This window comes from Poecilia reticulata, chromosome 7 (assembly GCF_904066995.2).
Source record: "Poecilia reticulata chromosome 7, P_reticulata-male-v2, whole genome shotgun sequence".
In the NCBI taxonomy this organism is placed as follows: domain Eukaryota; kingdom Metazoa; phylum Chordata; class Actinopteri; order Cyprinodontiformes; family Poeciliidae; genus Poecilia; species Poecilia reticulata.
The window spans coordinates 28,690,980-28,716,310 of NC_088836.1; the positions used below are offsets into that span (position 1 = coordinate 28,690,980).

The 25,331-nt window shown below is 39.3% G+C and overlaps 1 protein-coding gene across 3 annotated transcripts in view; it reads left to right on the plus strand.

The window, feature by feature from the left end:
* Positions 1–25,331, plus strand: part of acap3a (ArfGAP with coiled-coil, ankyrin repeat and PH domains 3a) — a 62,377-nt gene that overhangs the window by 25,437 nt on the left and 11,609 nt on the right. For all 3 annotated transcript variants that reach the window (XM_081609256.1, XM_081609254.1, XM_081609257.1), the window contains exons 2-12: positions 1,853–1,910; positions 5,876–5,995; positions 6,541–6,594; positions 15,861–15,919; positions 16,296–16,479; positions 17,125–17,169; positions 17,247–17,342; positions 18,058–18,132; positions 21,029–21,040; positions 24,984–25,096; positions 25,193–25,244. In XM_081609256.1, coding sequence (XP_081465382.1) covers positions 1,853–1,910; positions 5,876–5,995; positions 6,541–6,594; positions 15,861–15,919; positions 16,296–16,479; positions 17,125–17,169; positions 17,247–17,342; positions 18,058–18,132; positions 21,029–21,040; positions 24,984–25,096; positions 25,193–25,244 — 868 coding nt within the window. The remainder of the gene's footprint in view (positions 1–1,852; positions 1,911–5,875; positions 5,996–6,540; positions 6,595–15,860; positions 15,920–16,295; positions 16,480–17,124; positions 17,170–17,246; positions 17,343–18,057; positions 18,133–21,028; positions 21,041–24,983; positions 25,097–25,192; positions 25,245–25,331) is intronic.

A 25,331-nucleotide genomic window follows, 5' to 3' on the forward strand; every position in this document is an offset into this window, starting at 1 on the left:
ACAAGGCCAGACTGAGAGAATTGTTTTTTTGTTTTTTTAATCAGGAGAATATAGTCATAATAGCAGAATAAAGATGTAGCATTGCCAGGCGAAATTTGTAAAATTGCGAGAAAAAAAGTTGTTTAAATGAGAAAATAAATCTCCTATAGAGAAATCAAGATCGGATGTGACTCATCAAGTCCGTATTGTTGTTTCTTCTTAACAGATGGTAGATTATGGAATGGTTTCAATCTATTGGTACTGATGATAATTTGATGCTGATGTATTAAAAGTTTAGGTATTTCCTTATTTGTAAAACCGATGTAAATGTACATCTTCACAGCTTTAAAATTCTAAAACGATAAACAAAAATATATTTCCAGTCATCTGAATAAGACCAAGCAATTGCAATTCTTGATCTCCATGGTGACCAAACCAGGGGAGCTAAACCAGGGGAGCTAATAGGTAAAAGATATTTATACTTCAAGTTTGATTGTCATGAGAAAAGGACTGGTTATTTCTCTGTTGAGCTCCATAAACATTTATGCAGTTGTAAGCAGATTACTGCCCTGATCACAGATTTAGCCAGCCTGACCAGCTGACCATCACTTTAGTCTTAAAGTTGGTGCTAAAAATGGAAAGATAAGAATGAACGCAATGACAAGTGTATTTCGAATGAGACTGGAACTAACTATTATTTTAGTTATTGACTATTAATCGATTAATCAGATTTTTAAAATGGTCACATTCTGCAAATTTTTAATTTAAGACTCTTTTATGCAATATTGGAAATAAATTAAAAGATTCAAGTAAATAATTAAATTCCTTTTTAAAGAAGAAAATAAACATTTTATTGCCTGGGAGGCAATAAGGCATGTTTGATCATTTGCAGCAAAAAGATACAAAAAAATACTTCTAATGTCAGTAAGTGAATATTGAGTTCTTTCTGCTTTCACTTCCTATCAGTACGGTGTAGGGCTGATCTGTTGATAATTTCTTCAATTAACCCATTAATAACTGGACAGCAAAAATTGCTTAAGAGATTTTGTTTTTACAGAATTTGAACCGCGTGCCACTTGTTCTGAACATCTTCACAGATAAAAGTTTTTCATCTTAAATGCAAATGTATTTATTTTCTGTCCAGTTTTGACTTAATTACTGCTTTTTGTGTGTTTTGCCTTCAGGCCTTTTTTGAATCTGCATCGTCCTGTTTGCAATTAATCGATTACCAAATCAGTTGACCATTACTTAAATAATTGATTAACCACGACTAATCACAATTAGTCTGATTCATCATTTCAGAGGTTATTCAGAATATTGTAAAAGTGAATACATATGGTTCCTCTGCACGTCAGCTGCTAGTCCCCCCCACTCTGACATCAGCAGTGTTTTTGTAAGGGCTGCATCATGGAGCAGAATGTGTTCATAAATCACATCTTTCTCTCTCTCAGGGGCTGGGGTGGGGGCTCCTGATGCGGCTGGGCGTGGATTCGGTGGTGGCGGCGGTTTCGGCAGTGTGTAGGTGGTTTGTGTCATGAAACCGCCGTAGACATGTTTCACCTCGCTGTCCGGAGACCACGTCTGTCATTGTGTTTTGACAGATCCGCACTGCTCCCCGAACGGCGTCTCGCCCCAACTCTCTCAGCGGGTGCAGCTCAAACACGTCTGGCTGCTGCTCCACAAAAACCCGATCTGTCACTGGCAGATTTATGGAGTGTCACAGAACTCTGTGAGAATGTGGGAAAGCACTAAACCGACTGGAAAACGGCTGTTTTCCTTTGAGATGAATGACCTTCGTGGAATTTGTTTGAGTTGTGTGGTAAAACATTGCTTTTTGGTCATTGAGTGATTTACGTCTCCATTTTCTTTTCAGGGCAAATATTGATGAAGTGGAGACAGAAGTTGTGGAGATCGAAGCAAAACTAGATAAGGTAAAAAATAACACTTACTATCCATCCATCCATTTTCTTTACACCCTTGTCCCTTTGTGGGGTCGGGAGGGTTGCTGGTGCCCATCTCCAGCTGACGTTCCAGGTGAGAGGTGGGGTTCACCCTGGACAGGTCGCCAGTCTGTCGCAGGGCAACACAGAGACACACAGGACACACAACCATGCACACACACACACACTCACACCTAGGGGCAATTTAGACAGACCAGTTAACCTGACAGTCATGTTTTTGGACTGTGGGAGGAAGCCGAAGTACCCGGAGAAAACCCATGCATGTACAGGGAGAACATGCAAACTCCATGCAGAAAGACCGGGGCCAGGAATCAAACCCAGAACCTTCTTGCTGCAAGGCAACAGCACTACCAACTGCACCACTGTGCAGCCCTCCCTTCGAATATGATACCCCTAAATTAGTGCTAAAATAACATACTTTTTTCATACCCTATCCAATTTTAATCTGGCTTTCCTTTCTTAAAAGAAATGACAAAATAATGTTGTTGTTTTCTTATTTTAAAGTCCTGATTTCAAAGTCCAAATAAGTAGAAGCTGTGAAACACGCTTGTCAAACTAAATCCGTGAACTTTGGAAACCCAAGAAATGCATTGGTGAATTTTTTTTTAGATTTTTCAAAAATTAAAAATTCAAAAACAGAAATTTGATTAATTGATAAAATCCACTACACTAAGAGCACAAATATTCCACAAAGTACCGTGTATGTGAACGGAATCATCAGTATAAAAACATCTGTTATATAACAAGAGCTTATTGGGTGTTTTCACACCTAATAGTCCGGTAAACTCGCAACATTGGTTACAACATTTGTTACATTTTCAGATGCTGCAGTTCACTTTCACAATGCAATATATCAAACAAACCAAACCCATTGAAAAACTTGTTGCTTCCACCCCTCACCTGTGGTGACGCTGCACCAAGAACCACTGAAGGAAACGACACAAAAACTTCTGAAAAATACATTGAGCGCAACTTCTTTTTTAAAGATTTGTAAGCAAAAAATTGAGTAGCATCATATTTTAATGGTTGTAGGATTTCTCTTTTGGTTTTGGTAAAAAATAAAAAAAGCACAAGCCATTTCTCCCTCTGTCACTAGACTCGCATGTTTGTTTTGGTTGTATTTACCCAGAATGCCCTGTGCTATGTTCGACTTCCTGTTTTGAAGTGCCAGATTTCATCTCAACCAAACCGAAGTCAATCCACATCCTTTTTCAATCCACATCAGAGTTTGATTACACATTCACACCTCCCCAAATGGACTGGCTTTCTAGGCAAACAAACTAAAGTTCATTTAAAGTGGCCTAAACATGGCTGGTGTGAATGCAGAACATTACTGAACACACGTCTTGGCGCATACATCAGCCGCAAAGCCAACAACAAAAAGCCGCAAGGGAAGTTATGATGAACTTGCTAGCATGATGTCTGTTGTGGCTTTTGTTGTTTTGTTGTGGCTTCTATTACTATTTGTTCTTGGGACATTTTGTTCTGTTACGGTTTTTGTTGTTGTTTTTGCTTGTTTGTCTTATTCCATTTCCCTTTGGGATTAATAAATCTCTATTAATTGAATTGTTGCAGTTTGCAAAGGCAGTTTTTACATTTTGTTGACCCTTCAGGGTCTGCATAAAAACACTTATATAGGAGCCAATAAGTTACAAACAGTAGAAGCAGCAGCCTCAAATCTGCTGTTTATGACGTTATGTGATCAAGCTGCTGCATCGATCAGATTAAAATAATTCTCTTTCAGTCTTGGCTTCATTTGCTGTATAAGAAAGATCATTTAAATTCTATACACATGATTGATTCCACATGCTCTGAAGGGTAGCATGTAGCTCTCTGTACCTTTTTATGGAAAGGGACAGACATATAGACCTCATGTTTTTTGTTTTGTTTTGTTTTTTTTTACAATCTTGCATTGATCAAAAGTAAAGGATGTCTGGTTGTAATCAAGAACATCAAAAAGAGAGAAAAGGGTAGAAGAAGGAGAAAGAACGCTACATTTTTCATGCTACAGCATGTTGCAACACACATCAGACGCAGTGTTCCTGTTAGACTCAGAACTTACATCCAAGCAGTACCTAATCCCGTACGCCTAACATTAATCAGTTTCCCCGCTGGCTGCCTTGTTTTCTGCTTAATTGACATCAAATGTCACTCTGTCCTTTTAAACAGTTCAGTGAGAGGTCATCAAACTGTGTCTTGGCTTTCAGAGCCTCCAGTTGCCCTTTAATGAGGAAGCCAGATGCTTTTCCTGTAATACTTGTGTCAGGAGTCCATCTGGTCCTGTTCTGACCCTGACCCTGACTCTGTATGTCGGACGGAGACTGGATTAGTCAGGCTGGCCTTTTAATGCCATCAATACTGGAAACCTCTGTGATTTTTATCTTCTAATCTTCCATCCATCATTTCCAGTCTTCAAACCCAGTAACATCTTTACATGTAAAATAACTTAAACCTCTGGGGATATATTGTAGAGTGATGCAGGAAAACTGGTCCATGTGTTTGCTACTGCTTGGCAGGACAATTTTCATTTTTTCTCCCAAATTCGTAGCTCTGTAAAAGCCCTTCAACTGATCCCAAATGCTGCAGCAATATTAAAATTAAAAGGAGAGATCATCCATCCATAGTCTATGCCTGCTTATCCATTCGGGGTCGCAGGGCAGCTGCTGCGGTCTCCTGCGGTCATCAAATATACCCTGGAGAGATCAGCAGTTCATCAGAGGGCAGAAATCATATTTCTTCATTTTTAGCTTCTAATCATGATGATTTTTACATGTGAAGCTCTGAATGACCCAGTTATATCCTGTTTTATACATTTCTTATTCTTCTATATGTTTCCAACAGAGCACTGCTTTCAGACTGTATGAGTGAATTATATTGGATTGAACTGGATCTCAACTGGATTTTATATAATTGGACATGAATTGAAGATTTTTTTTTCCAAAAGTAGAATTTGAAGCTGACTTTTTCTTTATTTGGCTCCTTTCCTGTGGAAACATCTGCTAGTTTCTTTCCATAAAGCTTACTCTCTGCCTACTTTTGAGACCATACACTGTAAAATATTTTGAAAGTGGTTTAACTTGAAAATGAAGTTTCACCTTCTGCCTTGAGAATGCAAGTAAAGTCAACAAGAATATAATTTTGAATTTAAGAAAGTTGATTTAACAACCAGAGACAAGTTTCTAAACATTGTTTTTGAAGTTCTAATATCTGTGAAACATTTTGACTTAATAGTGTAGTTTAAACCAAATATCTTTTTCACCAAGTTGAACAAGCACACATTTCTGTATTATTTTCATGCACATTTTCAAGTTAAAATAGCTACTTATTTTAAGTTAGAATAACTTAAACTGAGTAAAATAGAACAAAAGAGAAATGCTACAACTAGCAAAATCTGACGCCACTCTATTCTTGTTTACATTTTGTGAAAAGGGAAATTGCGCTCAGTGTTTTCTTCAGAGGTTTTTGTTTCATTTCCTTCAGTGGTTCCTGGTGCAGCGCCACCACAGGTGAAGGAGGGAACTGGTTTTTCAAAGGGTTTGACTCATTTGAAAGGGAAGCACCCCACCTGAAAATGTAACAAATGTTACAACTTTGTTCCTCAGTTGGACCAAGTCTGCTGGACTATCAGCTGACGGTAAAAACATCCGTAGCTTCTTCTGTAGAAACTACTCCAGGTCAACTGTTTGTGCGTGTATGTGTTTCTACTTTCTGCCCTTTCAACACCCAGCTGGTTGCAGCACAGGGTCAGAATGATCTGAAGCTAAATTTGGAATATTTTTGGCCAAAATCATTTTCATTTGGACTTAAATAGATCCAAGCTCAGTGCAACAACAACTGAATCATCAAAAATCAAAAATACGACTTTGTTTGGACTCCATGAATCATTTATTAATTGTTTGATTGAACCATCTGGGTGACTTTTCTTCCCCCTCCAGCTGGTGAAGCTATGCAGCGGGATGATCGAGGCTGGGAAGGCGTACATCAGTGCCAACAAGCTGTTTGTCAACGGCATCCGGGATCTGTCTCAGCAGTGCAAAAAGGATGAGATGATCTCGGTGAGGTTCTGACAAGTTCACTTTCATTCCACCTGCAACATACAAAACTGTCTTTTATTTACTTGATCTTTAAAGTGTTGTCAGTGAAGGAGAAATCCCCTAATGTTTTGGGTGTTGGCCTTGCAGCTCTGTATTTATGTGAACAAATGTTATTACTAACAGATTAGTCAGTGAGAATAAGGTCAGGCCTGGAAGAATTTGGTTGGACTTTCAGACTGTTTTAATGGTTGAAGACAAAAGCTCTAATAAAAGTCTCCATGGCTTCTGCCTTGTGATTCATGTTTTCACTTTCCATAATAAAGTAAGGAATGAATCAGGGAAAGACGTGAATCAGCTTCAGTAATAGCTATTTCCAGTAGGTTGTTAAAAAACACCTCTGTTACATTCCTTCGCTTTGACGTCCAGACCACTTTCCTCCAGCTGGAAGTCAAATAAATAATGTTTTTTTTTGTGACAGCTTTTATTTGCTTCCTTGTTTCTCAATAGGTTAGTAATGGTAGAAGTAAGAAAAATTGTTTCGTGCATTTTGTATTTTTTTTCTACAGGAGTGCCTGGAAAAGTGTGGGGAAAGCCTGCAAGAGATCATAAACTACCACATGGTAAGTTTAATTTATAATGGACTGCTAATACAGTACAGTAACACAATGCGAGCTCACAGCAAGCATGTCTTCCATTTAGTACAATGGGATGGCCACATTTTCACTAACTTCACTCACTATCAGTATCATATTCCACACAACAAACATTTAATTTCTACATCAAAGCACACCGGTTTAGTAAGAGCAAACTAAATTTGTTTTTATTTATTTATATGTTGCTTTATACATCAATAAAAACAAGTGTAATCAATGAAAGATTGTGATGGATTCTCATCTGCTTTTCCAAATAATAATAATAATAAAAAAGTTCAACCATAATTTCCATTTTGAATATCATTATTGCGCAATTTATTCCCTTTTTGGCTTTTCAAACGTCCAGTACTCACTCTGTACTTCTGTAAATTACTGGTAACTAAAACATTTTTACAATGCTGATTTAAAAAAACAAAACAAAACAAAAAAACAATCTGGTCTTGAAACTCCTGTGCATCAACATTCCCAGCCACTTGTGCATTGTTTTGGCATGGAGTGCTTTATGTAGAATCTTTCAGTAATCCTTTTTTTTTGTTTGCATTCCTCAAAATGTACTATGCCATATCACAAGATGTTCATCCAACATAAATAACAGTGTCGAGAGGACACAATTTCTGATTTACTGTTATGTGTTGGTTTGCAAATCATCAGGTTATTTACTTTAGCTGTAGAGGAGTCTGTTGTGAGTGATCCAAAGTCGACGTCACGCTGTGAACTTTACACAGCGTGGCAGATAAGGAGGATTTGTGTAATATTTCTAAGCAAAAGCAAATTGATGGCAGATATTTTTTTGCATCTTATATTTGTGGTTATTTAGTAAAATATTATGTGGACTGTAGTGTCAGTAAGTTAATATTTTTTTGGTGTCTGGGAAATTAGCCGTTTCAAAAACCTTCCAAATGTAGTGCAACAAATCTGCTAGCACTGCCCTTCTGGTAGCAACCCCAGCAAAGCCCAGCCTGTTACCTAGCAACCCCAGCGAAGCCCAGCCTGTTACCTAGCAACCCCAGCGAAGCCCTGCCTGTTACCTAGCAACTCCGGTGAGCCCCATCCTGTCACCTAGCAACCCAAACTGAGCTCCAGGACATTTGGTCAGTTGGCTTTACTGCTTTATGTGCTTTACAATGGCTGCTGGAAAAGACAAGTGTTTTTGTGTTGATTTACCATCCAAAACCTATCATAATAATGCTGCCTTCTTGCTAGTTGTCCAGGAGACTCTACTTACACTTTTCAAAGATGTACGGTTGTATAATTGTGCACCTGTTTGCAGCCATTTTCATGTGTGTGTGTAAACGTAGAATTGGGAGGGAGGCGTGGCCAGCAGCAGCTTATTTGGATTTAAAGTGACAAGAGGCCCTAAAACAGCTCATTCTGAAAGGAGTTCAAAATAGACCGAACTGAGCGGACTAAAATCTCATCATGTAAGAATGATTTTGTCCAAAAATGAATTGAACATGTTTTGTATCGCCCAGACCTATCCTACTCTGTTCGTTTTTAACAGTGAGATTTAACAGAATCAGCCATGATTTATGGCAGACAAAATTGGACTCTTTTAAAAGATGTAACTGAGCAGCTTTGTTGTCGTGCATTTAACTTCCTGCTCTCTGCTGAAGTCTCATGACCGGTTTGAAAATAGCAGCATGAAGGAACAACAAATTTGAGTTTGTGCTCGCAAACAAGAAAATTAACTTCAATTCGACTTTACTCTCCGTAAATACATTGTAAACATTAACTTAGTGGAAGTGAATTTGAAAATATGTTGATTTTTTTTCTAGAAGCTTCTTACTGTTTTATTCCTTTGTAAAAGCTTCCATTTGAAATTGTGTTGTCAGACTGACCAATCACTGATAAAGGCCATGTCAAATTCTGGTCCACTCATTTTTTAGTGTTTGGTTGCAGAAGATTTACTTTTTATAGGTTTTTGCATTATTTACTTGTTTTTAAAGATATTTTTAGATTTTTATGTTTAAACATTGTTGTAGTTTTTGCATCAGTTGGTGTAGCTGCTTTGATCTGATAGTTTAAGTTAACCAATGAAAGCACCACTAAAAATTGAGCTTTTGAGCTACATTAAAGCTGTATATGCATATTTTTCAATTCTGCTTTAATTCTAACTTTGCTTCAGTGTTTGCTCAAAAGAAATGCCAAATGTGGAGTTTTTCCAAACACTGTCTTCTTATTTCTGGCTTTAGTGTTTCATTTTTCCCTCCACTTGAGCATGTGCTTCACTGCTGTGTTGCTTCCCCTCCTCACTTTTAAGGCTCCTGACCTTCTTCACCTCTGTGGCTCTCTGTGGTCCTTCGAAGTCCTCTAACTTTAACCAACAGTGCTGCAAATTGCCCAGCCTCAGGCTGCTTGTGTGTACAGTCTCTGACATTCCTCTCTGAAGCTGCAACGATTGGGAGTCCTAATCAGCTACTCCTTTCTTTCCATTTGCTCCCAATCTATTGATGTGGAAAGAGGCCAGAGTTTTGAACAGCAACGGGAGCTTAAATGGTTCAGGTCATGTTGGCAGGCATAGATTAGATTTAGCTGCTGAACAATAGTAACCCTGCACAACCTTGACATTTTGCAGAGTGCATTACATAAACTGCATGTGTGGATGTTGTAGGGACCCCATTAGCTCCTCTGTGGGTTCAAGTTCCTGCTTTAACAGACCAAAGGGGCTTTGGAAAGTATTTTAAAGACTTCAGTTTCATTTCAAATTTTCCTTGGCTGCTGCATGATAATAAAGTCAGTCATAAAATGTTTCTGAATGAGACTGCAGATTGTTATAACCTTGCATACTAGACTTTGGACACTATCACTAGTTGAGAATTGTGGATTTATTAGCTTTTTTGGGGGTTCAAGTCTCACCGATTCAATGTTTTTTTATGTAACTGTAATGAATATAATTCTGGGAACAAGTTGTTGGCACTTACAGATGTCCCCCATTTTCACTTGTTTTATTACTCTTAAATGTTTAAATTCTTTAGACTTTCGAAAATATACAAAAAGCAAAGTTTCAAACTATGATTATATTTATTAAGAAACAAAAAGCTATTCAGAATACGCAGAAATTGAAGAAATCTGTGAGGAGGCAAATATGTTTTGACAGCACTGTCAAGATATTTTCATGTTGCACTCAAAGATTTGAATATGAATATGTCTAATAATTTGAATTACACTGAAGGAAACCAACTGAAGGAAAGCATATATTTCCAACCTCGTTGGTTTAATTGTGACATATGAACATGATAATATGCGGAACTGGAAGTTAGCGGCTAAAGATCCAGAGCGACACAAGAAAAAGTCATTATTTTAATCTAAGCAGTTTGCACGGTTTCAATCTCTACTCCATATGAGGAAATTGGTGCAACTTGCCAAGAAAAAGTCCTACAGACGAGCTCCTGTAAAAACACAAACTGGTGTGAACGTTTAGGCGGAGAAGAGATTTTTTGGGGGTGGAGGGTGGAAAATGCCTGGTCAGCAGTGAGTGGATGTTACAGTAGAGAATTGTTTGACAGAGGACTGTTTCTCTGCGACACTGGTGATATTTCTTCTTTTTAAACACGGTGACCACAAGAACAAGAACTTTTGCATCTGAACCAGTAAAAATATACATCAAACTGGTGCAAAAGTCTTTCTAGCATGCCAAAAATATCAATGGTGATGTCGAATTTGCATGCACAGCCCTCAAAATGTAATATTTTTACAAAAATAACATCCCAGGAGTTCTTCTCTCCATAATATTGCATTAACGGTTGAGGTTTGGCACAATATGAGGCTCTACAAAACCATCCTGGTACCATTGAAGTAAATCTTAACTTAAGAGAATGAAGGGCTGACTTGAGCTTGGGCCATATGGGTGGTCTTATTATTTAGCTAATTGAACAATAATAATTATTTTCAGATCATTTGTGTTAGCTTTGTAACCACAAACAAGAGTTTTATGCCACTGCTGTGATGACCACTACATAAAATTTGCTTTTATATACCAGTTCTTAACCTATATTTTTTTCCCCAGAACCTTTCTATCCACCAAAGTCGTTTGTTGTGTGCATTTCAACTCCAGAGTCCAAAACCAGGCTTTTTACGTAGATTAAGTACTCAGACTGTGAGCAGTGCAGGAGTGTGGCATTGAACTAGGAACACAGATCTCCACCAACCACTACAGCGGAGTCCAGAACACCATTAAATTCTGTAAAATCCAGCCATAGTGCAGTTATGGTTTGAAAGCCACATAGTTCAGTACCAAAGCTGTGTGGAAATTTGTAGCTAGATTGAATTATAATTGAGCTGCACTGAGACGCCTCCTGTCTATTTATGGGAGAGAGGAGAGGACAGCGGAGCTCAGATCAGAAAAATAAACTCGCTATAAAAAGATATAATTTTGGAAACTTACATCGTGGTTAAGCACTGAAGCTGAATTAAAATCACTTGTAGCTCAGAAGAGAGCCAAGATGTGGCTTTTAGGAACATTAGCCACACACACACACACACACGCACACACACACACACACACACACACACACACACACACACACACACACACACACACACACACACACACACACACACACACACACACACACACAAAATTATCACTTAAAAGAACTAAAGCAAAAACCCGCCACAGAAAATTAAATCAGTCTCATTTCACATTTCAACCAAAATTCAGACAAATTACATCATATACCACTTTTTGTTGGTCAGCAGACCAGTTATTTTTCTGCTGTTGTGGCTCATACATGAACGGCTGCACGCCCTAACATTTCCTGACCATAGCATGATCTCTTCATCCTTGTGATATTCTGGAATGATAAAACATTAATACTGCTCATTTATCTTGGTCAAGGGAAGCCATTACTCTTTTCTGTTTACTTCTTAACTTGTGTTCCCCGTGATACACTGTCCCTCCTTTTAATCAACTTTTTCACACATTCTGCTGATTTTGTATTTGTTTTCTCATCTTTTTTCCCCCTCAAAACAAATACAAGTCATAAAATCATCTTCTTCACACGATCACACTGAAAAGAGTGAGATAAGTGGTGAGATAAAGCTTTTAAGAAGAACATTTTTGTTTAACCAAGAGATTCCTGCATTACTTCCACAACTAAGAACAATGTCCCTTCATTGACCTTAAACACACACGCTACGAAAGAGTCAAAAGATCCAATTCCCTCAAGTGGTGATAAATGTTAATCTTAGTGCACTGACTCGAGAAACATTTTAGTTTTTTGTGAAACCTCTAATGTTTATTTCATTACATTGTCGGCAAAGGAGGCCGAAGCTGCGTCAAAGTTTTTCTTGAGACTATCCGATGTCTTGTTTTATAGAACAAGTAGACGTGACTTTTGATTTCCTGGCACTCCGTAAGTTTATTATATGAGAGCTTTGAAACTTTAATGTTAAAAAGTTTTTTTTGTTGTTTTTACCGCTTCCCACCTCGTACGAATTGTAGATGTTTGATCTCCATCCGTCTGTCAGTGATTCTGTCAGGCCGACAGATCTTCTGTTTTGTCTGGTTCGGTGTGTGCGGCTTGGCCTGGGATCAGCTGGCGTCCTCCACCGTTGGCTCAGCTGGGCTTTCAGCCTCTCGTTTTTCCCTCTTCTTTCCCTCCAATCTATCAGAGCTGACAGTCTTAGTGGACAATAATATAATTCATCAAAGGTTTTCTTTGTTTCTTTGATGTAAAGTGGAACAGGGAGGGTGCATGCGAGTGCAGCATGACGAGGGGATTCCCTCGAGACGAATCAGCAATGTGGAGGAACATTTTTGCCCTCTTCTACACGCTCGTTTTTCAGTCAGAGAGCGCAGCATCCGTATTTAACTGTGTTGCACTCCAGCCGCGCCTCAATGAATAAGAAATGATGATGGTTATATCTGCCACCGGAGAAGGATTTCCCTCTTTGTGCACGCTCTGCTGCCCTTTTGCAGCACACTCTCAAGAATATTAAATGGCAGTGTGCGCATGGGAGCTCTGAGTGCCAGCCATGCTTGTCGCACCCACGCTTAAATGACTCTAAAACCCTGGGAAGATAAACAAAAAGCACATACGGTTGAGCATAAACGTGCAAAGACATCAGCACTGATCTATGAGAAGTGCTAAGGAGTCTTGGCCCATGCTTGCCTCAATTTCCTGGTGGCTTTTGCCAGTCCAGCACTACGCTCCAGGACAAACACGCTCTGTTGGGGTATTGGTGGAGAGCAAGCCAAGTCTAGCTCCTTCCTCCTCCAGAGATTTTTTCGTTCACGTGGACAGAAGAAACGGTGTGACCTGAGCAACAGTCAAGGTTCCTACGCAGTTAATGACTTGACTTACAGTCACATTGTCTATATGATAAATAACTGAATTTCATTGAATATGTTTTTCAGTACTGGTTTTTAGGTAATAGAGGCACATAGTAGTTTTGTTGTCAAGACTACCTGACACAAGAGTCAAGATTAAGACCTCCAGTGGGTCAGGAGATTTTCAAGACCTAAAGTTTAACACATGGTTCAAGATTAAAGTGGTTGCAAAGGTTCAAATACCCATTTCATTCAAATATACCTCTTCTCACCTTTGGTATGTTGGGACACAACCAAGAAAATAAGCCTCTTGTTTCCTTCCTTCCCTCCATCCATCTTTGTCCACAATTTAAGCAGGTACCATGTTTAAAGTTGCAGTATGTAACTTTTATAAACAATATGTTATTTTAACATATTGCGACACTAGTATGAGACAGGTCATCTGTGAACAAATTAAGCTTCTCCACCTCCACCAAGTGCTACTATTGCTGTCTGAACAATTGTAGCACTCTGGGTCAGAAACAATCAATAAGATCCAGGAGAAAGCTTAGTGCTGTCAGTCAAGCTCGTGTATGCGCTGTTAAATGTCCTAATGGTGGGAAAACAACTTAGCATTACAGGAAAACTATTTACACCGTGTTTATGGTGGGCATGCTAATTAGCCTGAGCATTCACTCCAGGCTTTGGTGTGAGAAACTAGCTGAAGCTTAGCAGAGAGCAAGGGGGAGGGTTTGAGCAGCACGTACACAATCATGGTTGGTAGTGTCTGATCTGGCGGTGTGTTTCTGCAGATGGTAGTAGGACCACAGGGAAAAGGCAGAGCAGCTAATTTTTTTTCACGTATTATTTGCCTCTTGTCACACCGTAGTCACAGTTTTAAGAAATGTTACTTTAATTTTTTTTATTTATAAAAGTTATCTACTGCGGCTTTAAAGTCTAAGCTCTAAAATTGTCAGAGATGTCTGGAAATATTTTGTAACCTTTTTTCATCAATTTTAGCTTTCTTAGAGCTTGATTAATTATAGATGTAGGTTTGGCTCTTTCACATGCATTAGTAATGAGAGGAGACTGACTCTAATATTCAAATAAAGACTTCCATATGAGCCGTCATCACTTATTCTTGAAAAACACAGATGTGCAAAGAAAATCCTCATCATTCATTCTTGAATTTCCTTTTAAAAATATTACATTGATGTAATGTAATATGTCTTATATTATAATAACTGGGCTTTTTAATCTATAAAGTCAACCATGGATCCATAATACTTTTCCTTGATCTGAGGACATTTCTACTCATGTCCCATATTTTTCTTGTATGATTCTTTTAATCCATTATCTGAGAGCAAAGATATGGTTCTCTTATTTGTTGACAACAGTTTGATGGATAAAAAACACATTTCTCTAAACCTGCAGGATTTTAACAGAGCTTGACAGGCAGAGTGTCTGGCCATCCTTAAAAAGTCTTAAATTCATGTATCTAAAATTAAGCCTCAACATTTCCTAAATTCATTTAAAAAAGTAAGTTGGCCTTAAATAATCACAAGTCTTAAATGTTGTCTTACCTTTGCTATTTAACCTCATATTTTGTATGTTTTTTTTTCGTTGTTTATTTTTGTTTGTGTTTCGTTCATCACATTTTATGACTTAAGATGGTTGAGGCTATTGGTAACTAGATTCTAATATGTCTTTGCTACATAGCTAGTTAGATTTTTGTGTGCATCATAGGTAATTTCAAATTTATCGACAATTGGCTGGACGACAGTCACGCATCTCTGTGGAGACCCAGATATTAAATTCCATTCATAATGGTCTTAAAAAGCTTTAAATTTGAGTTGGTGAAACTCAAATTTAAACCTGTTTTCTCCCCATCCTGTGAAAGTTTGGCGACAGTTGCCACAAAGCCGTCTAAGAATGCAACAAGCTGCAAATTTAGCAGGCCAAGACGTCTTTTAACACACAAACACCATAGACTGTGGAATGCTGGGTTAGCCGTCAGCTTTTAGTGTGTGGCTAACATGGTGCCACCATCCACCTCAGACCTGCCACCTCCGTGCTCAAACTAACCTGATGCTGCGCTGTGATGTTTGTTACTGCTGCTCTGCTTGTTTTGCTTTCACTCACCATGCATTGGGTGGCTTGCATCGGCACCTCCAAGACATATTTCTTTTTAAAGAGTCCGTTAAACCGCATTTAAGAGGCCCATTCTAGTGCTAAGGAATGTAGTTGGAATCTACAATCTCAATGCCGAATACTTATTTTAATCCAGTTGTTTTACAGGGCAGTAAAATGTATTCTTAAAACCAAAATCATCACAAAAATGACCCCCTTCGGTGGTTTCTGGAAATCTTCTAAAACTCACCACTTCCATGTTATATATAGAGTTTAAATCTGTCCTGTAGATTGAGGCTGGAGCAGTATAGCTGCTCATGTGTGGATGACAACATGTAGGTTTGGGTTGGATCTCCTGTTCTGCATTGAATGTGACTGCTGGGCGACACTGAACCAAAAGCCTCTCCTCCTCCCCTCCCTCTCTGCCCAAGTGACCTATTTAACAGCAGCAGCAGACGATGCGTTCAAGGGGCGCAGGAGACGTGGAAGGGGGCCTGAACTTAAATCCGCATGTTGTTGTATTACAGTAGATATGTTTAAATTAGAGCCGCATTCCCCCATCCATTGGTTTCTTCATGCAGTCTTGATCAATTATGAATCACTTGTACGCATCATGTCGAAACAAATAGAAAAGATGTTCTTTGGCGCCCCCTATTGGAGAAAACATACAGAAGGGGACTCCCCTCAAAGTGACTAAATTTGAAATATTTTTGTGCTTTACTCTTCTGATAGATTTAAGATAAACCAATTTAACAATCCACTAGTTTTGTTTGATGTAATCAGTCTATTTTTTCCCTCCACAATCCTTTAACAAGTGACTGAAACTTATTTTTGTTTTGTTTTTTTCTTTCAGATACTGTTTGATCAAGCCCAGCGTTCTGTGAAGCAGCAGCTGCACAACTTTGTGAAAGAGTGAGAAAATCAGCAAACATTTTAAAACCTAGCCTAATTTTTTTTTTCCACTTCACGTTAATGCACTACTTTTGGTTGGTTTAAAATATAAAATCACAATCAAATGTATCGAAATTTTGTATCTTTAGCTTGATAAAATGTAAAGAAGTTTAAGGATATAAACTATTTTTCAAGCCACATGTCTTTTTTTTTACTCTGCAACTGATTTTATTGTGCTTAAAATACTAATCTGGGAACAACTTATGCATCAGAAACATCTGAAATTGTCAACAATGACATAAAATACCCAGAATTTAGAATTTTATGATGAAGTTTAGTGTGAAGTGTGAAAGAATTGTCTGGTTTTATCTGTATTTTTTGTGTCTATTCTTGACAGGGATGTTCGGAAATTCAAGGAGACCAAGAAGCACTTCGACCGGGTGCGGGAGGATATGGAAATAGCGCAGGTGAAGAACGCTCAGGCGCCCAGGAACAAGCCGCACGAGGTTGAAGAAGCCACCAGCGCGCTCAGCATCACCCGAAAGTGCTTCCGACACCTTGCTCTGGACTACGTCCTGCAGGTTAGGAAAATGAGCAGTGCAGATACTCAGACACTTGGAAGAAAATCGACCAGTTACATCGACAAAGAATGTGGTTTAGTCTGTTTGCCAGCAGCAACAACTGTACTTCCCTTCAGTTGTTTGTTTCATTTTATTTTAACTCCAGCAATGACAGCCGGCGGGGCATAAAGGAGACTCATTCAGAGTGGTCCCACGGGTTGTTCTGCTCATGTTTTTCTGCTTCAGTTTGTCTCCTGGCATCCTTCTCATGCAGCTCTTAGACATCTGACCCTTTTGAACCCCTCATTTAATGTGTCTCTATGCAGAGAAGGTCAAAGCTGCAGGGCATTTCACTGAACATCTAAGTGACAGATTAAATGTAGCACAAAATATCTTTTAGGTTTGCATCGGTACGACATGCAGTGTAAAGCTTTTAACTCTGGAAATCCCCCTGGGGCTGTGTTCGCTGCCGCAGTGTGAAGGGAAAAAGTCAATGTGGCCATGTGCAAGAGGGCACGTTGAGGATTGTCTTTGTCAAAGTTAACTCCGGTCAGGCTTTATGGTGTTCCTGCACTTTTTGAAAAAGGAGACAAAGGGCTTCCACTAGAGGGAGTCATCTCCCCCATATAGCTGGATTTCACTAATGTCTTTTGTTTTACTCTGCAGATTAACGTTCTTCAGGCAAAGAAGAAGTTTGAGATCTTAGATGCGGTACGTCAGAAGAAATTTGCAGACACATCCACTTATGATCTGAGACTTCCAGCTGATCTCTAATGTTTTCCATGCAGATGCTGTCCTTCATGAATGCCCAGTTCTCGTTGTTCCAGCAGGGCTACAACCTCCTTGATGAGCTCGACCCGTACATGAAGAAACTTGCTGCTGAGGTGAGCAAAGTTAATGCGAGTCCCAAGCCTCTGTGCCTTCACGGATGCCAACAATCGGTTTTTCCATGATTCCTACACATTGAGGGAAAGTCTGCAATTAGATTTAGATATTTTCAAGTTCTAAATAAGTACGGCTAAAATTATATCCTGTTGTCTAAATGTTGCATCCATCCAACAATCTGTGGTTGGGGGGAGAAGGTATGAACCAGTAATTGTGTTTTCTCATTTTAAATGATAATGTGTCAAACTTGGATTTGAGATTTCCCCAAATTGGCTCAATGATGCAAAGTTTAGGACACATATCTTCTCCAAGCATAACATTTATTGCTGTGACCGCAAAGTTATATTTAGGTCTCTTCACTCCAAATAATTTTGTTCAACAGCTTCTGATGTTTGTTTCTATGCTCTTTGCTTTAGTAATAGCTTTATCTAGGGAATCAACCATGCAGCCCCATATTTCTCAAAGTGCCCCCTTTTGTAAATCTTGATACAGCTTCACCACTTTTTTCTTGGTCCAGTTGAACAGCTGAATTTATTTGGCTTAAATTAAACATGATTCCTTATTTCCCACTTCTTCATTAGCGTTTGAAAAACTTCTGATTGGATTTACCAATTCCTGTTTTACAACATCATTACCTGTATATATAAACTTGTAAGCAGCACGAATATAGGATGTACTTTGTGTTCACATTTGCCATTTTGAACTGACTTTCAGCTCGATCAGCTGGTCATTGATTCTGCCATGGAAAAGAGGGAAATGGAACATAAACATGCAACTATTCAGCAAAGGGTGAGTTACTGTTTCATCCTGTTTTCCTCTTGAATATTTGAATAAGTCTGTGTTGAAAATAATAAATTGCCTTAAGTTAATTGTCCTTATCAGATGCCCACAGAATTTTATGCTATGCTGATGATGGTAGCCTGTTTGTACCCAGTATTTTAGTCTTTGCATGTCTTCTGTATGTTGTGATGTTTCTGCCACAAGTTTGTATCTTTAAAAAGATGGACAGGTTGCTGCTGAGCTCCTCCTTTTGAGTTTCAGTTGTGACTTGTTCCTTAGCATCTGTTGTGACCGAGAAGGGATTAGACCTGTGCAGCTGGGAGGTGTTTAATTAATCTGCCAAACAAAGTACGCCGCATTGATTTAAGCTTCAAATCAGGTGGAACTAAGTGTTTTAGGACGTTTTAATCCTACTGTTGTCGTCTGTAGATGGTTGGCAACTGTCAGCACATATGTGTGCCGATCCATAAGCCAGAGCTTCAAAGCACTTTTAGTCTTGTAAGCTACTGACTGCAGAGTTTATTTGTATTTTGGTTAAGGTGACCCTATAATAGCACTGGCAAACCCAGACTGGGTTGAATTAGAAATGACAGTAACTTGGTGGTAATTACAAATTGTTGAAATTTTCTTGGACCATTTCTTCTATTTGAGTATGATTTAGGAAGATAATTAGTTTTCAGTACTGGTGTTGCTGTGGATGTTTTCTTTTAAGTGCCAATTAGTAGCCACCAGAATAATAGGGACACAGAGTTACATCTTGCCAATTGGCGCAGCATTTATGATATTGTCAGATCTCAGGAAGACATTGTCAGACATCAGACTAAGCAGCCTCCAATATCAGACTGAAGACCTACTACAGACTTTGAACTCCATCAGTCCATACCCCATCAGACCGAACTCCATCAAGCCAAACCATCTTAAACAGAACCCTGTCAGGCCAAACCTTATCAGTTCAAACTGCCTCAAACCAAACCCCATCAGACCAAACTACCTGAACCCAAACCCCATCGGACTAAAGTACATCAAGCCAAATTACCTGAACCCAAACCCCATCAGACCAAACCCCATCAAGCCAAACTACCTGAATCCAAACCCCATCAAGCCAAACTACCTGAACCCAAACCCCATCAGACCAAACTACCTGAACCCAAACCCCATCAGACTAAACTACATCAAGCCAAATTACCTGAACCCAAACCCCATCAGACCAAACTACCTGAACCCAAACCCCATCAAGCCAAACTACCTGAACCCAAACCCCATCAGACCAAACTACCTGAACCCAAACCCCATCAGACTAAACTATATCAAGCCAAATTACCTGAACCCAAACCCCATCAGACCCAACCCCATCAGACCAAACTACCTGAACCCAAGCCCCATCAGACTAAACTACATCAAGCCAAATTACCTGAACCCAAACCCATCAGACCCAACCCCATCAGACCAAACTACCTGAACCCGAACCCCATCAGACAAAACTACCTGAACCCAAACCCCATCAGACCGAACTACCTGAACCCAAACCCTATCAGACCAAACTACCTGAACCCAAACCCCATCAGACCAAACTCCATCAAGCCAAACCATCTTAAACAGAACCCTGTGAGGCCAAACCTTATCAGTTCAAACTGCCTCAAACCAAACCCCATCAGACCAAACTTTATCAAGCTAAACTGCCTAAAACTGAACCCCATTAGTCCATCCCCATCAGACCAAACTACCTAAAACCAAATCCCATCAGTCCAAACCTCATACATTTTTCAGTCTGTAACCATCAGATCAAACTCCATCAGACCAAACTACCTAAAACCGAACCCATTGAGTCTGACCCTCGCAAGTCCAAATCACACTCGTCTGAACCTCATAAATCCAAACCCTTTCAGTCCGTCCCCAACAGACAGAACTTCTTCAGACTAAACCACCTAAAACCAAACCCCAACAGTCCAAACCTCATCAGTCCGAACCTGCCACAGACCAAGCATCAGACCTGAAAAGGTACTATATTGTGTCTAATGCTGACCAGATTTCTTTGGGCCAAATATGCTCAGGTAAAAGGGCATCAAACCAAACACCAAACCCAAGGAAAATGTCTCTTATAGCAAAGCCATGAAAGCTGGAAGCAGTTCCACTGTTTTATGTTGTATGTTATGATATAAAATGTAAAATATCAATGCCACTGTGTCGAAAATACTGCACTTGACCTTCCACCACCGTGCCCTTAGTGGTTGAGGTTTAACCTCAACTGACATTCGTGTCGACTCTATATTAGCTACAGCACTTATTTTACATTCTAGCAGACACCAATGTATTGAATAATGTATTGAATAAGGATGTAAATAGTTTCTTTAACAATACCAAAACCAGGTGGTTTCAGGAGAATGTCTAGCAGAAATGAATTGAATCCATAAAGGAGGTCCTCGTTGTCTGGCATCTCCATCTTTAATAATGCACAAAGTGTTATTTTTGGCAGGCCGGTATCTGTCTGATGTACACCCCAGGATCAGTGGCCATCTGGCAGACATCTCTGCTGTGTTCCCCCTCCAGGCACTGCAGTCTCTGATATGGACAGACCCAGTGGGCAGGGTTGGGGTTCAGATGTGTAGCCAGTTATTGATGGATTTCTGTCTGAGCTGTTAGGCACTTCACCAGCACCCTTCACTTGGGGACATGTGGTGTGAAATAGGTAAACTTTGAATGAAGATGTTATTGAGTCTGATGGGTGATGTTTTCTGCTGCTGAAGCGTGATTGAGGCTCGGTAATGAGGATAATAAGCAGTTTGCTGAACCTGAAAGATTATCCCATTATCCCAGTTTAAACCATTCTTCTGCTGCTGGACACTAATTCTCTGTTATCTTTTCTGTCTCCTCCATCCCCCTAATGGCACCATCTTCATCACCTCAGACCCTCATGCAGGTGAGTAGGCCTCCTTTTGTTTTCCTCTCTGGATTTTACTGGGTTTTCACTGGAAACTTTGGCTTAGTTCATGCAGACTTGTGTCTTCACTTGAAGTCTGCAAACATTTACTGCTTACTCTGTGCTTTATCAAGCTGTATTTGAACTTTAGAAGTTTGAGGGCAGGCTAAAGTGGGTCCTGAATAATTTACAATGCACAATCAGAAACCAAACTTAGTTTCAGTGGCCTATATAGAGTCAGAAAGTTAAATCTGCCAATGCAAAGAGCAAATATAACCAAAGAGGAGCTCAAAATGAATTATTCTTATATGGATGTTCAATTAGTGACATTATATTCTAACAGAAATAGTTCTTAGAAGGACTTTTTTTCCTGTTTGTATACTTTCATCCCCTTAAGCCATGCACAGTAAGACCTAAGTAAACCTGCAAAGGAGAAAGAGCATTAAGAAATAAGGAAAACAGAAAGTAAGATTAAGCTCTAAAACAAATGATTGTTACTGCTGGGTAGGCACACAGAGAAGCAAAAGGTCCTAAATGTCAGAACCATTTATTTTTAATCTGTGCTTTAATGGAGAAGTCATGTTGGAGAACGTCTTTGCTTCTGCTACTTGCTGCTCCTGCATATCCCGGGTTTATTTTCACTGCCTGAAGCTGCATGTGGATGTTGGGATAAAATAACGACTGAATATTTTAGCTTTTATGTTGTGTACTTTGTTTTTTTTATTTATTACCTAGGAAAACTTAGTTGTAGCATTGAGTACAAAACTGTCATTGATGATGTAAAACGGTGAAATGGAAATGTGGCAACTTTGAAAATCTTCTAAATGATCTGATTTTTTTATGTTTGTGTTTAATTTGCTTGGGTTTGGTTTAAATGAAAATGGAGGAAATGGGGATGCCAGGGTTTAGCATAGTCCTTGACACAGGTTCGATTCCCGGCCTGGTGAGTTTTGTCACAGGTCTTCCCTCTCTCTCATTACCTGTTATCTTCCTGTCTGAGTTCTTTCCAATAAAGGCCACTAGAGCCAACAAAACCTTGAAAAAAAATCTTGGAATAATTGTATTTTGGTGATCATTTTGCCTAATTTTCTTGGAAAGCCAGTAGTTGTCAGGTTTGGTTAAGTTTTGATAAATTCTTTGATTACCTTTAAATTTCACGACAGATATATAAATTAAGTACATGAGCAAAAGCAAAGTATCCATTATCTCAACTCAGCACAACTCCACAGACAGTTGTGTGAAAGATGAGAGAAATAATGAGCTGAAACTATTTCCAGTAGGATGTGGGAATCAATTAATTCCTAAATCTGAAGCTTAAAATCCAGGCAAATGTGTTCTGATGAAAGTTGTGCTTGTTCTTTAGGCACGTAAAGGAGATGCCAGTAATCCATTTACGTGTAAGGGCTCTCACACAATCTCATTTTCCAATTTAAGTATTAACCTAAGCTTGATGATTTTGACTTACTTTTGCATAATAATTTGAAGATTGTGGATGCTTTCATGATCAATATGGGATTTGATTTTGTATATTTTAGTTGAGGAGCAGATGTCACAGTGACACATGAAATCTGCAGTGATAATGAGGCCCAGGGTGATCCTGCAGGTGATTCACACATGTTGCCAACTGGGCAGCATGAGGTGTTCCAGGCCGGCAGCATGGTCTGCAGGCTGGCAGGAGCAGCAGGTGGATGACGCATCGCAGCGCGTTTCACTGCATCGTTCCATGTTCCTGCTTGTTCCCGCCTGCTACTCAACAATTTTACGTGTTTTGTCCGTAACGTTCAGAAATCTCCCGCTTGTTTAATAATTCACTCGTGCTCTTTTTGGTCTGTGTGACGTTGGGCCGTTAAAAATAGATGATCTTTGTTGTAGAAGTAGAGAGTTTTCAGAGCAGCACAGCAGTGCGTTTTCTGTTTCTGATGCCCTGCTCTTCATTTTAGGCAGTGAAGGTAAGTTAGTTGTTTTTTAACGTGATCTGTTGGAGTCTGAAGCAAGCAGAGTTTCTGTATATGTTAAATCTAGCTTGCTGAGGTTTTGGTTTGGTAGTCTTGGCTGCCCTCCAGGGTGGATTCCTGCTGGGTCACCATGGGGTTGAACATCTAACCTTCAGCAAGGGAGGCGCACTGAAACAGCTGCAACTAATGCAAACCAAGCAGATCTGCTACTAGTTTCTGGGTCAAGAGCAGCTGAAGTGTTGCAGTGTAAATTAAAATGTTTGTGGTCATGGATACAGTGGCAGCTGTATGGTAATTAGCTGTAATCCCAAGGCTCAGGCTGCAGTGCGCAGGGGTCAGAACGTGAGTGTCGGAAATACTCTCCAGAGTTTGGTAGCTTAGAGGTCCTGCCGTTAGGAAGCGGGGAAAGACATGATCCTACTTTCAGACTTCGGCTCCACAGACTCTGGTTTGTAGTTGTGGAGGTTTTAGAAGATTTTTCCATGTTGCTGAAACATATCCAGTGTTTAAAAATGAAGATACTTTGTCGGTGGAATCGCAACTTGGTAGGTTGACTTACATTTCTAAACATTTTCATGTTTCTAGAAGACATTTGATAGTATTCTATGAATTATTTTCCTTTTTTCATCCATATTTATTTGATTTCCTGCTGTTAGTTCAGATTAAATTTTATTTTTTCTCTAAAATATTGTTCTTGATTTCTTTTTCAACTTATGCACAAAAATATTTTGCTGGAAAGAAACAGGAGGTCGTGGGAAATATAAACAAGAGGACTCTGAGACAGATAGACATAATACGGTGCTAAAGTTAAAGGTTTATATCTTTAACTTTATCTCATTGCCACATCAAGCCATTAACATCAATGTTTTGTTTAGGATTTTATATATGACAAACCAGCTCTAATTAGTACATTACCGTGAACCAGAAAGTTTTCAAATTTTTTGATAAGTACAGATCTGAAAAGTGTAATGCCTATTTTACCACACTTTGGAGAAAAATAAAAAATAAACAAGTCACTTTCTCTTTGTAGTTCTTCTTGTCAAAAGTCACAATTGGCATATAAAAAATTGGAGTAAATGTTTTTCTACTGCATATCTGCCTTTTATGATTTTACAACCATAATTTAGACTTCTGAAACCTTTTAGGACTTTGCATATCCTTCATAGCATTTTGCTAAGTCTATAGCTCAGTATCGTGGTGCCTGCAGAGAAAATGGGCAATTTTTCCAGCAATCTGGAATCAGACAGTTGGGATCAGGCTTACTCATCTGCTGAGTTACCGTATTTTTCGGACTATAAGCCGCTACTTCATCCCTATGTTTTGAACCATGCGGCTTATATCTCGGTGTGGCTTTTCCGTGGATTTTTCTTCAGCCACCAGGGGGCTCTTTAGCAGGAAGTGAATCATTGGAAGTCAAAATTGGAAATCAAAGAAGGAAGTGCTAATTTTCATTTTGAACAAGCACATGCTAGCAGCAGGCACGACAGAGAAATGTTTTCAAACTCATATCCCCTCATCATGGAAACCACATGAAGAAGTTCATATGATGCAACTTTTAAGTTGAAGGTTATCGATCTGGCAGTACAGATTGATAGCCGCTGCACTAAGCTCGGTGTGAACAAATCCATGGAGACGCAGGGCTGCGTCCTTTATAGCAGATTTAGCGTCCTTGTGGAAAACCGAGAGCGGCTGAGATACCAGCGGCTTATAGCCCGGTGCGGCTTATAGTGAGGTGTGCTCTATAGTCCGGACAATACGGTATATCATGCCACCTGTATGAAGAGAAAAAAAAAACACCTTTCTTTTTACACATGATTACAAAGTTTAAAATGATTCAGTTTGTCTAATGTGTATAATGCTCAGCACACAGTGAAAGCTGCTGGTCTTCTAGAGGAATCCACCTGCAGCCTCTTTGCAGGGTTTTCTATACTTTCTTGAGCTTTTAACTTCCTCTAACATCCAGAATTAAAAGCCTTTCCCTTCTGCAGGATTTTTCATATGACGACTCGAAGGTGGAGTTCAACGTGGATGCCCCTAGTGGCGTGGTGATGGAGGGCTACTTGTTCAAAAGGGCTAGTAATGCCTTTAAGACCTGGAACAGGTAACCGCCATGGCGAATCATTTATTCAGCAAGTGAAATATTTACAATCATTCAAATGGCTTAATTTATTGCGTTCCCTCTCTGTTTCTGTTACAGACGGTGGTTCTCCATACAGAACAATCAGCTAGTCTATCAGAAGAAGTTGAAGGCAAGTCCATTTAAATTTAAACCATCCGCTTAAGATAAAAGCAGTAATATATTTTGATGTTGCTGTGATCTTTTCTGAAATCTGTGT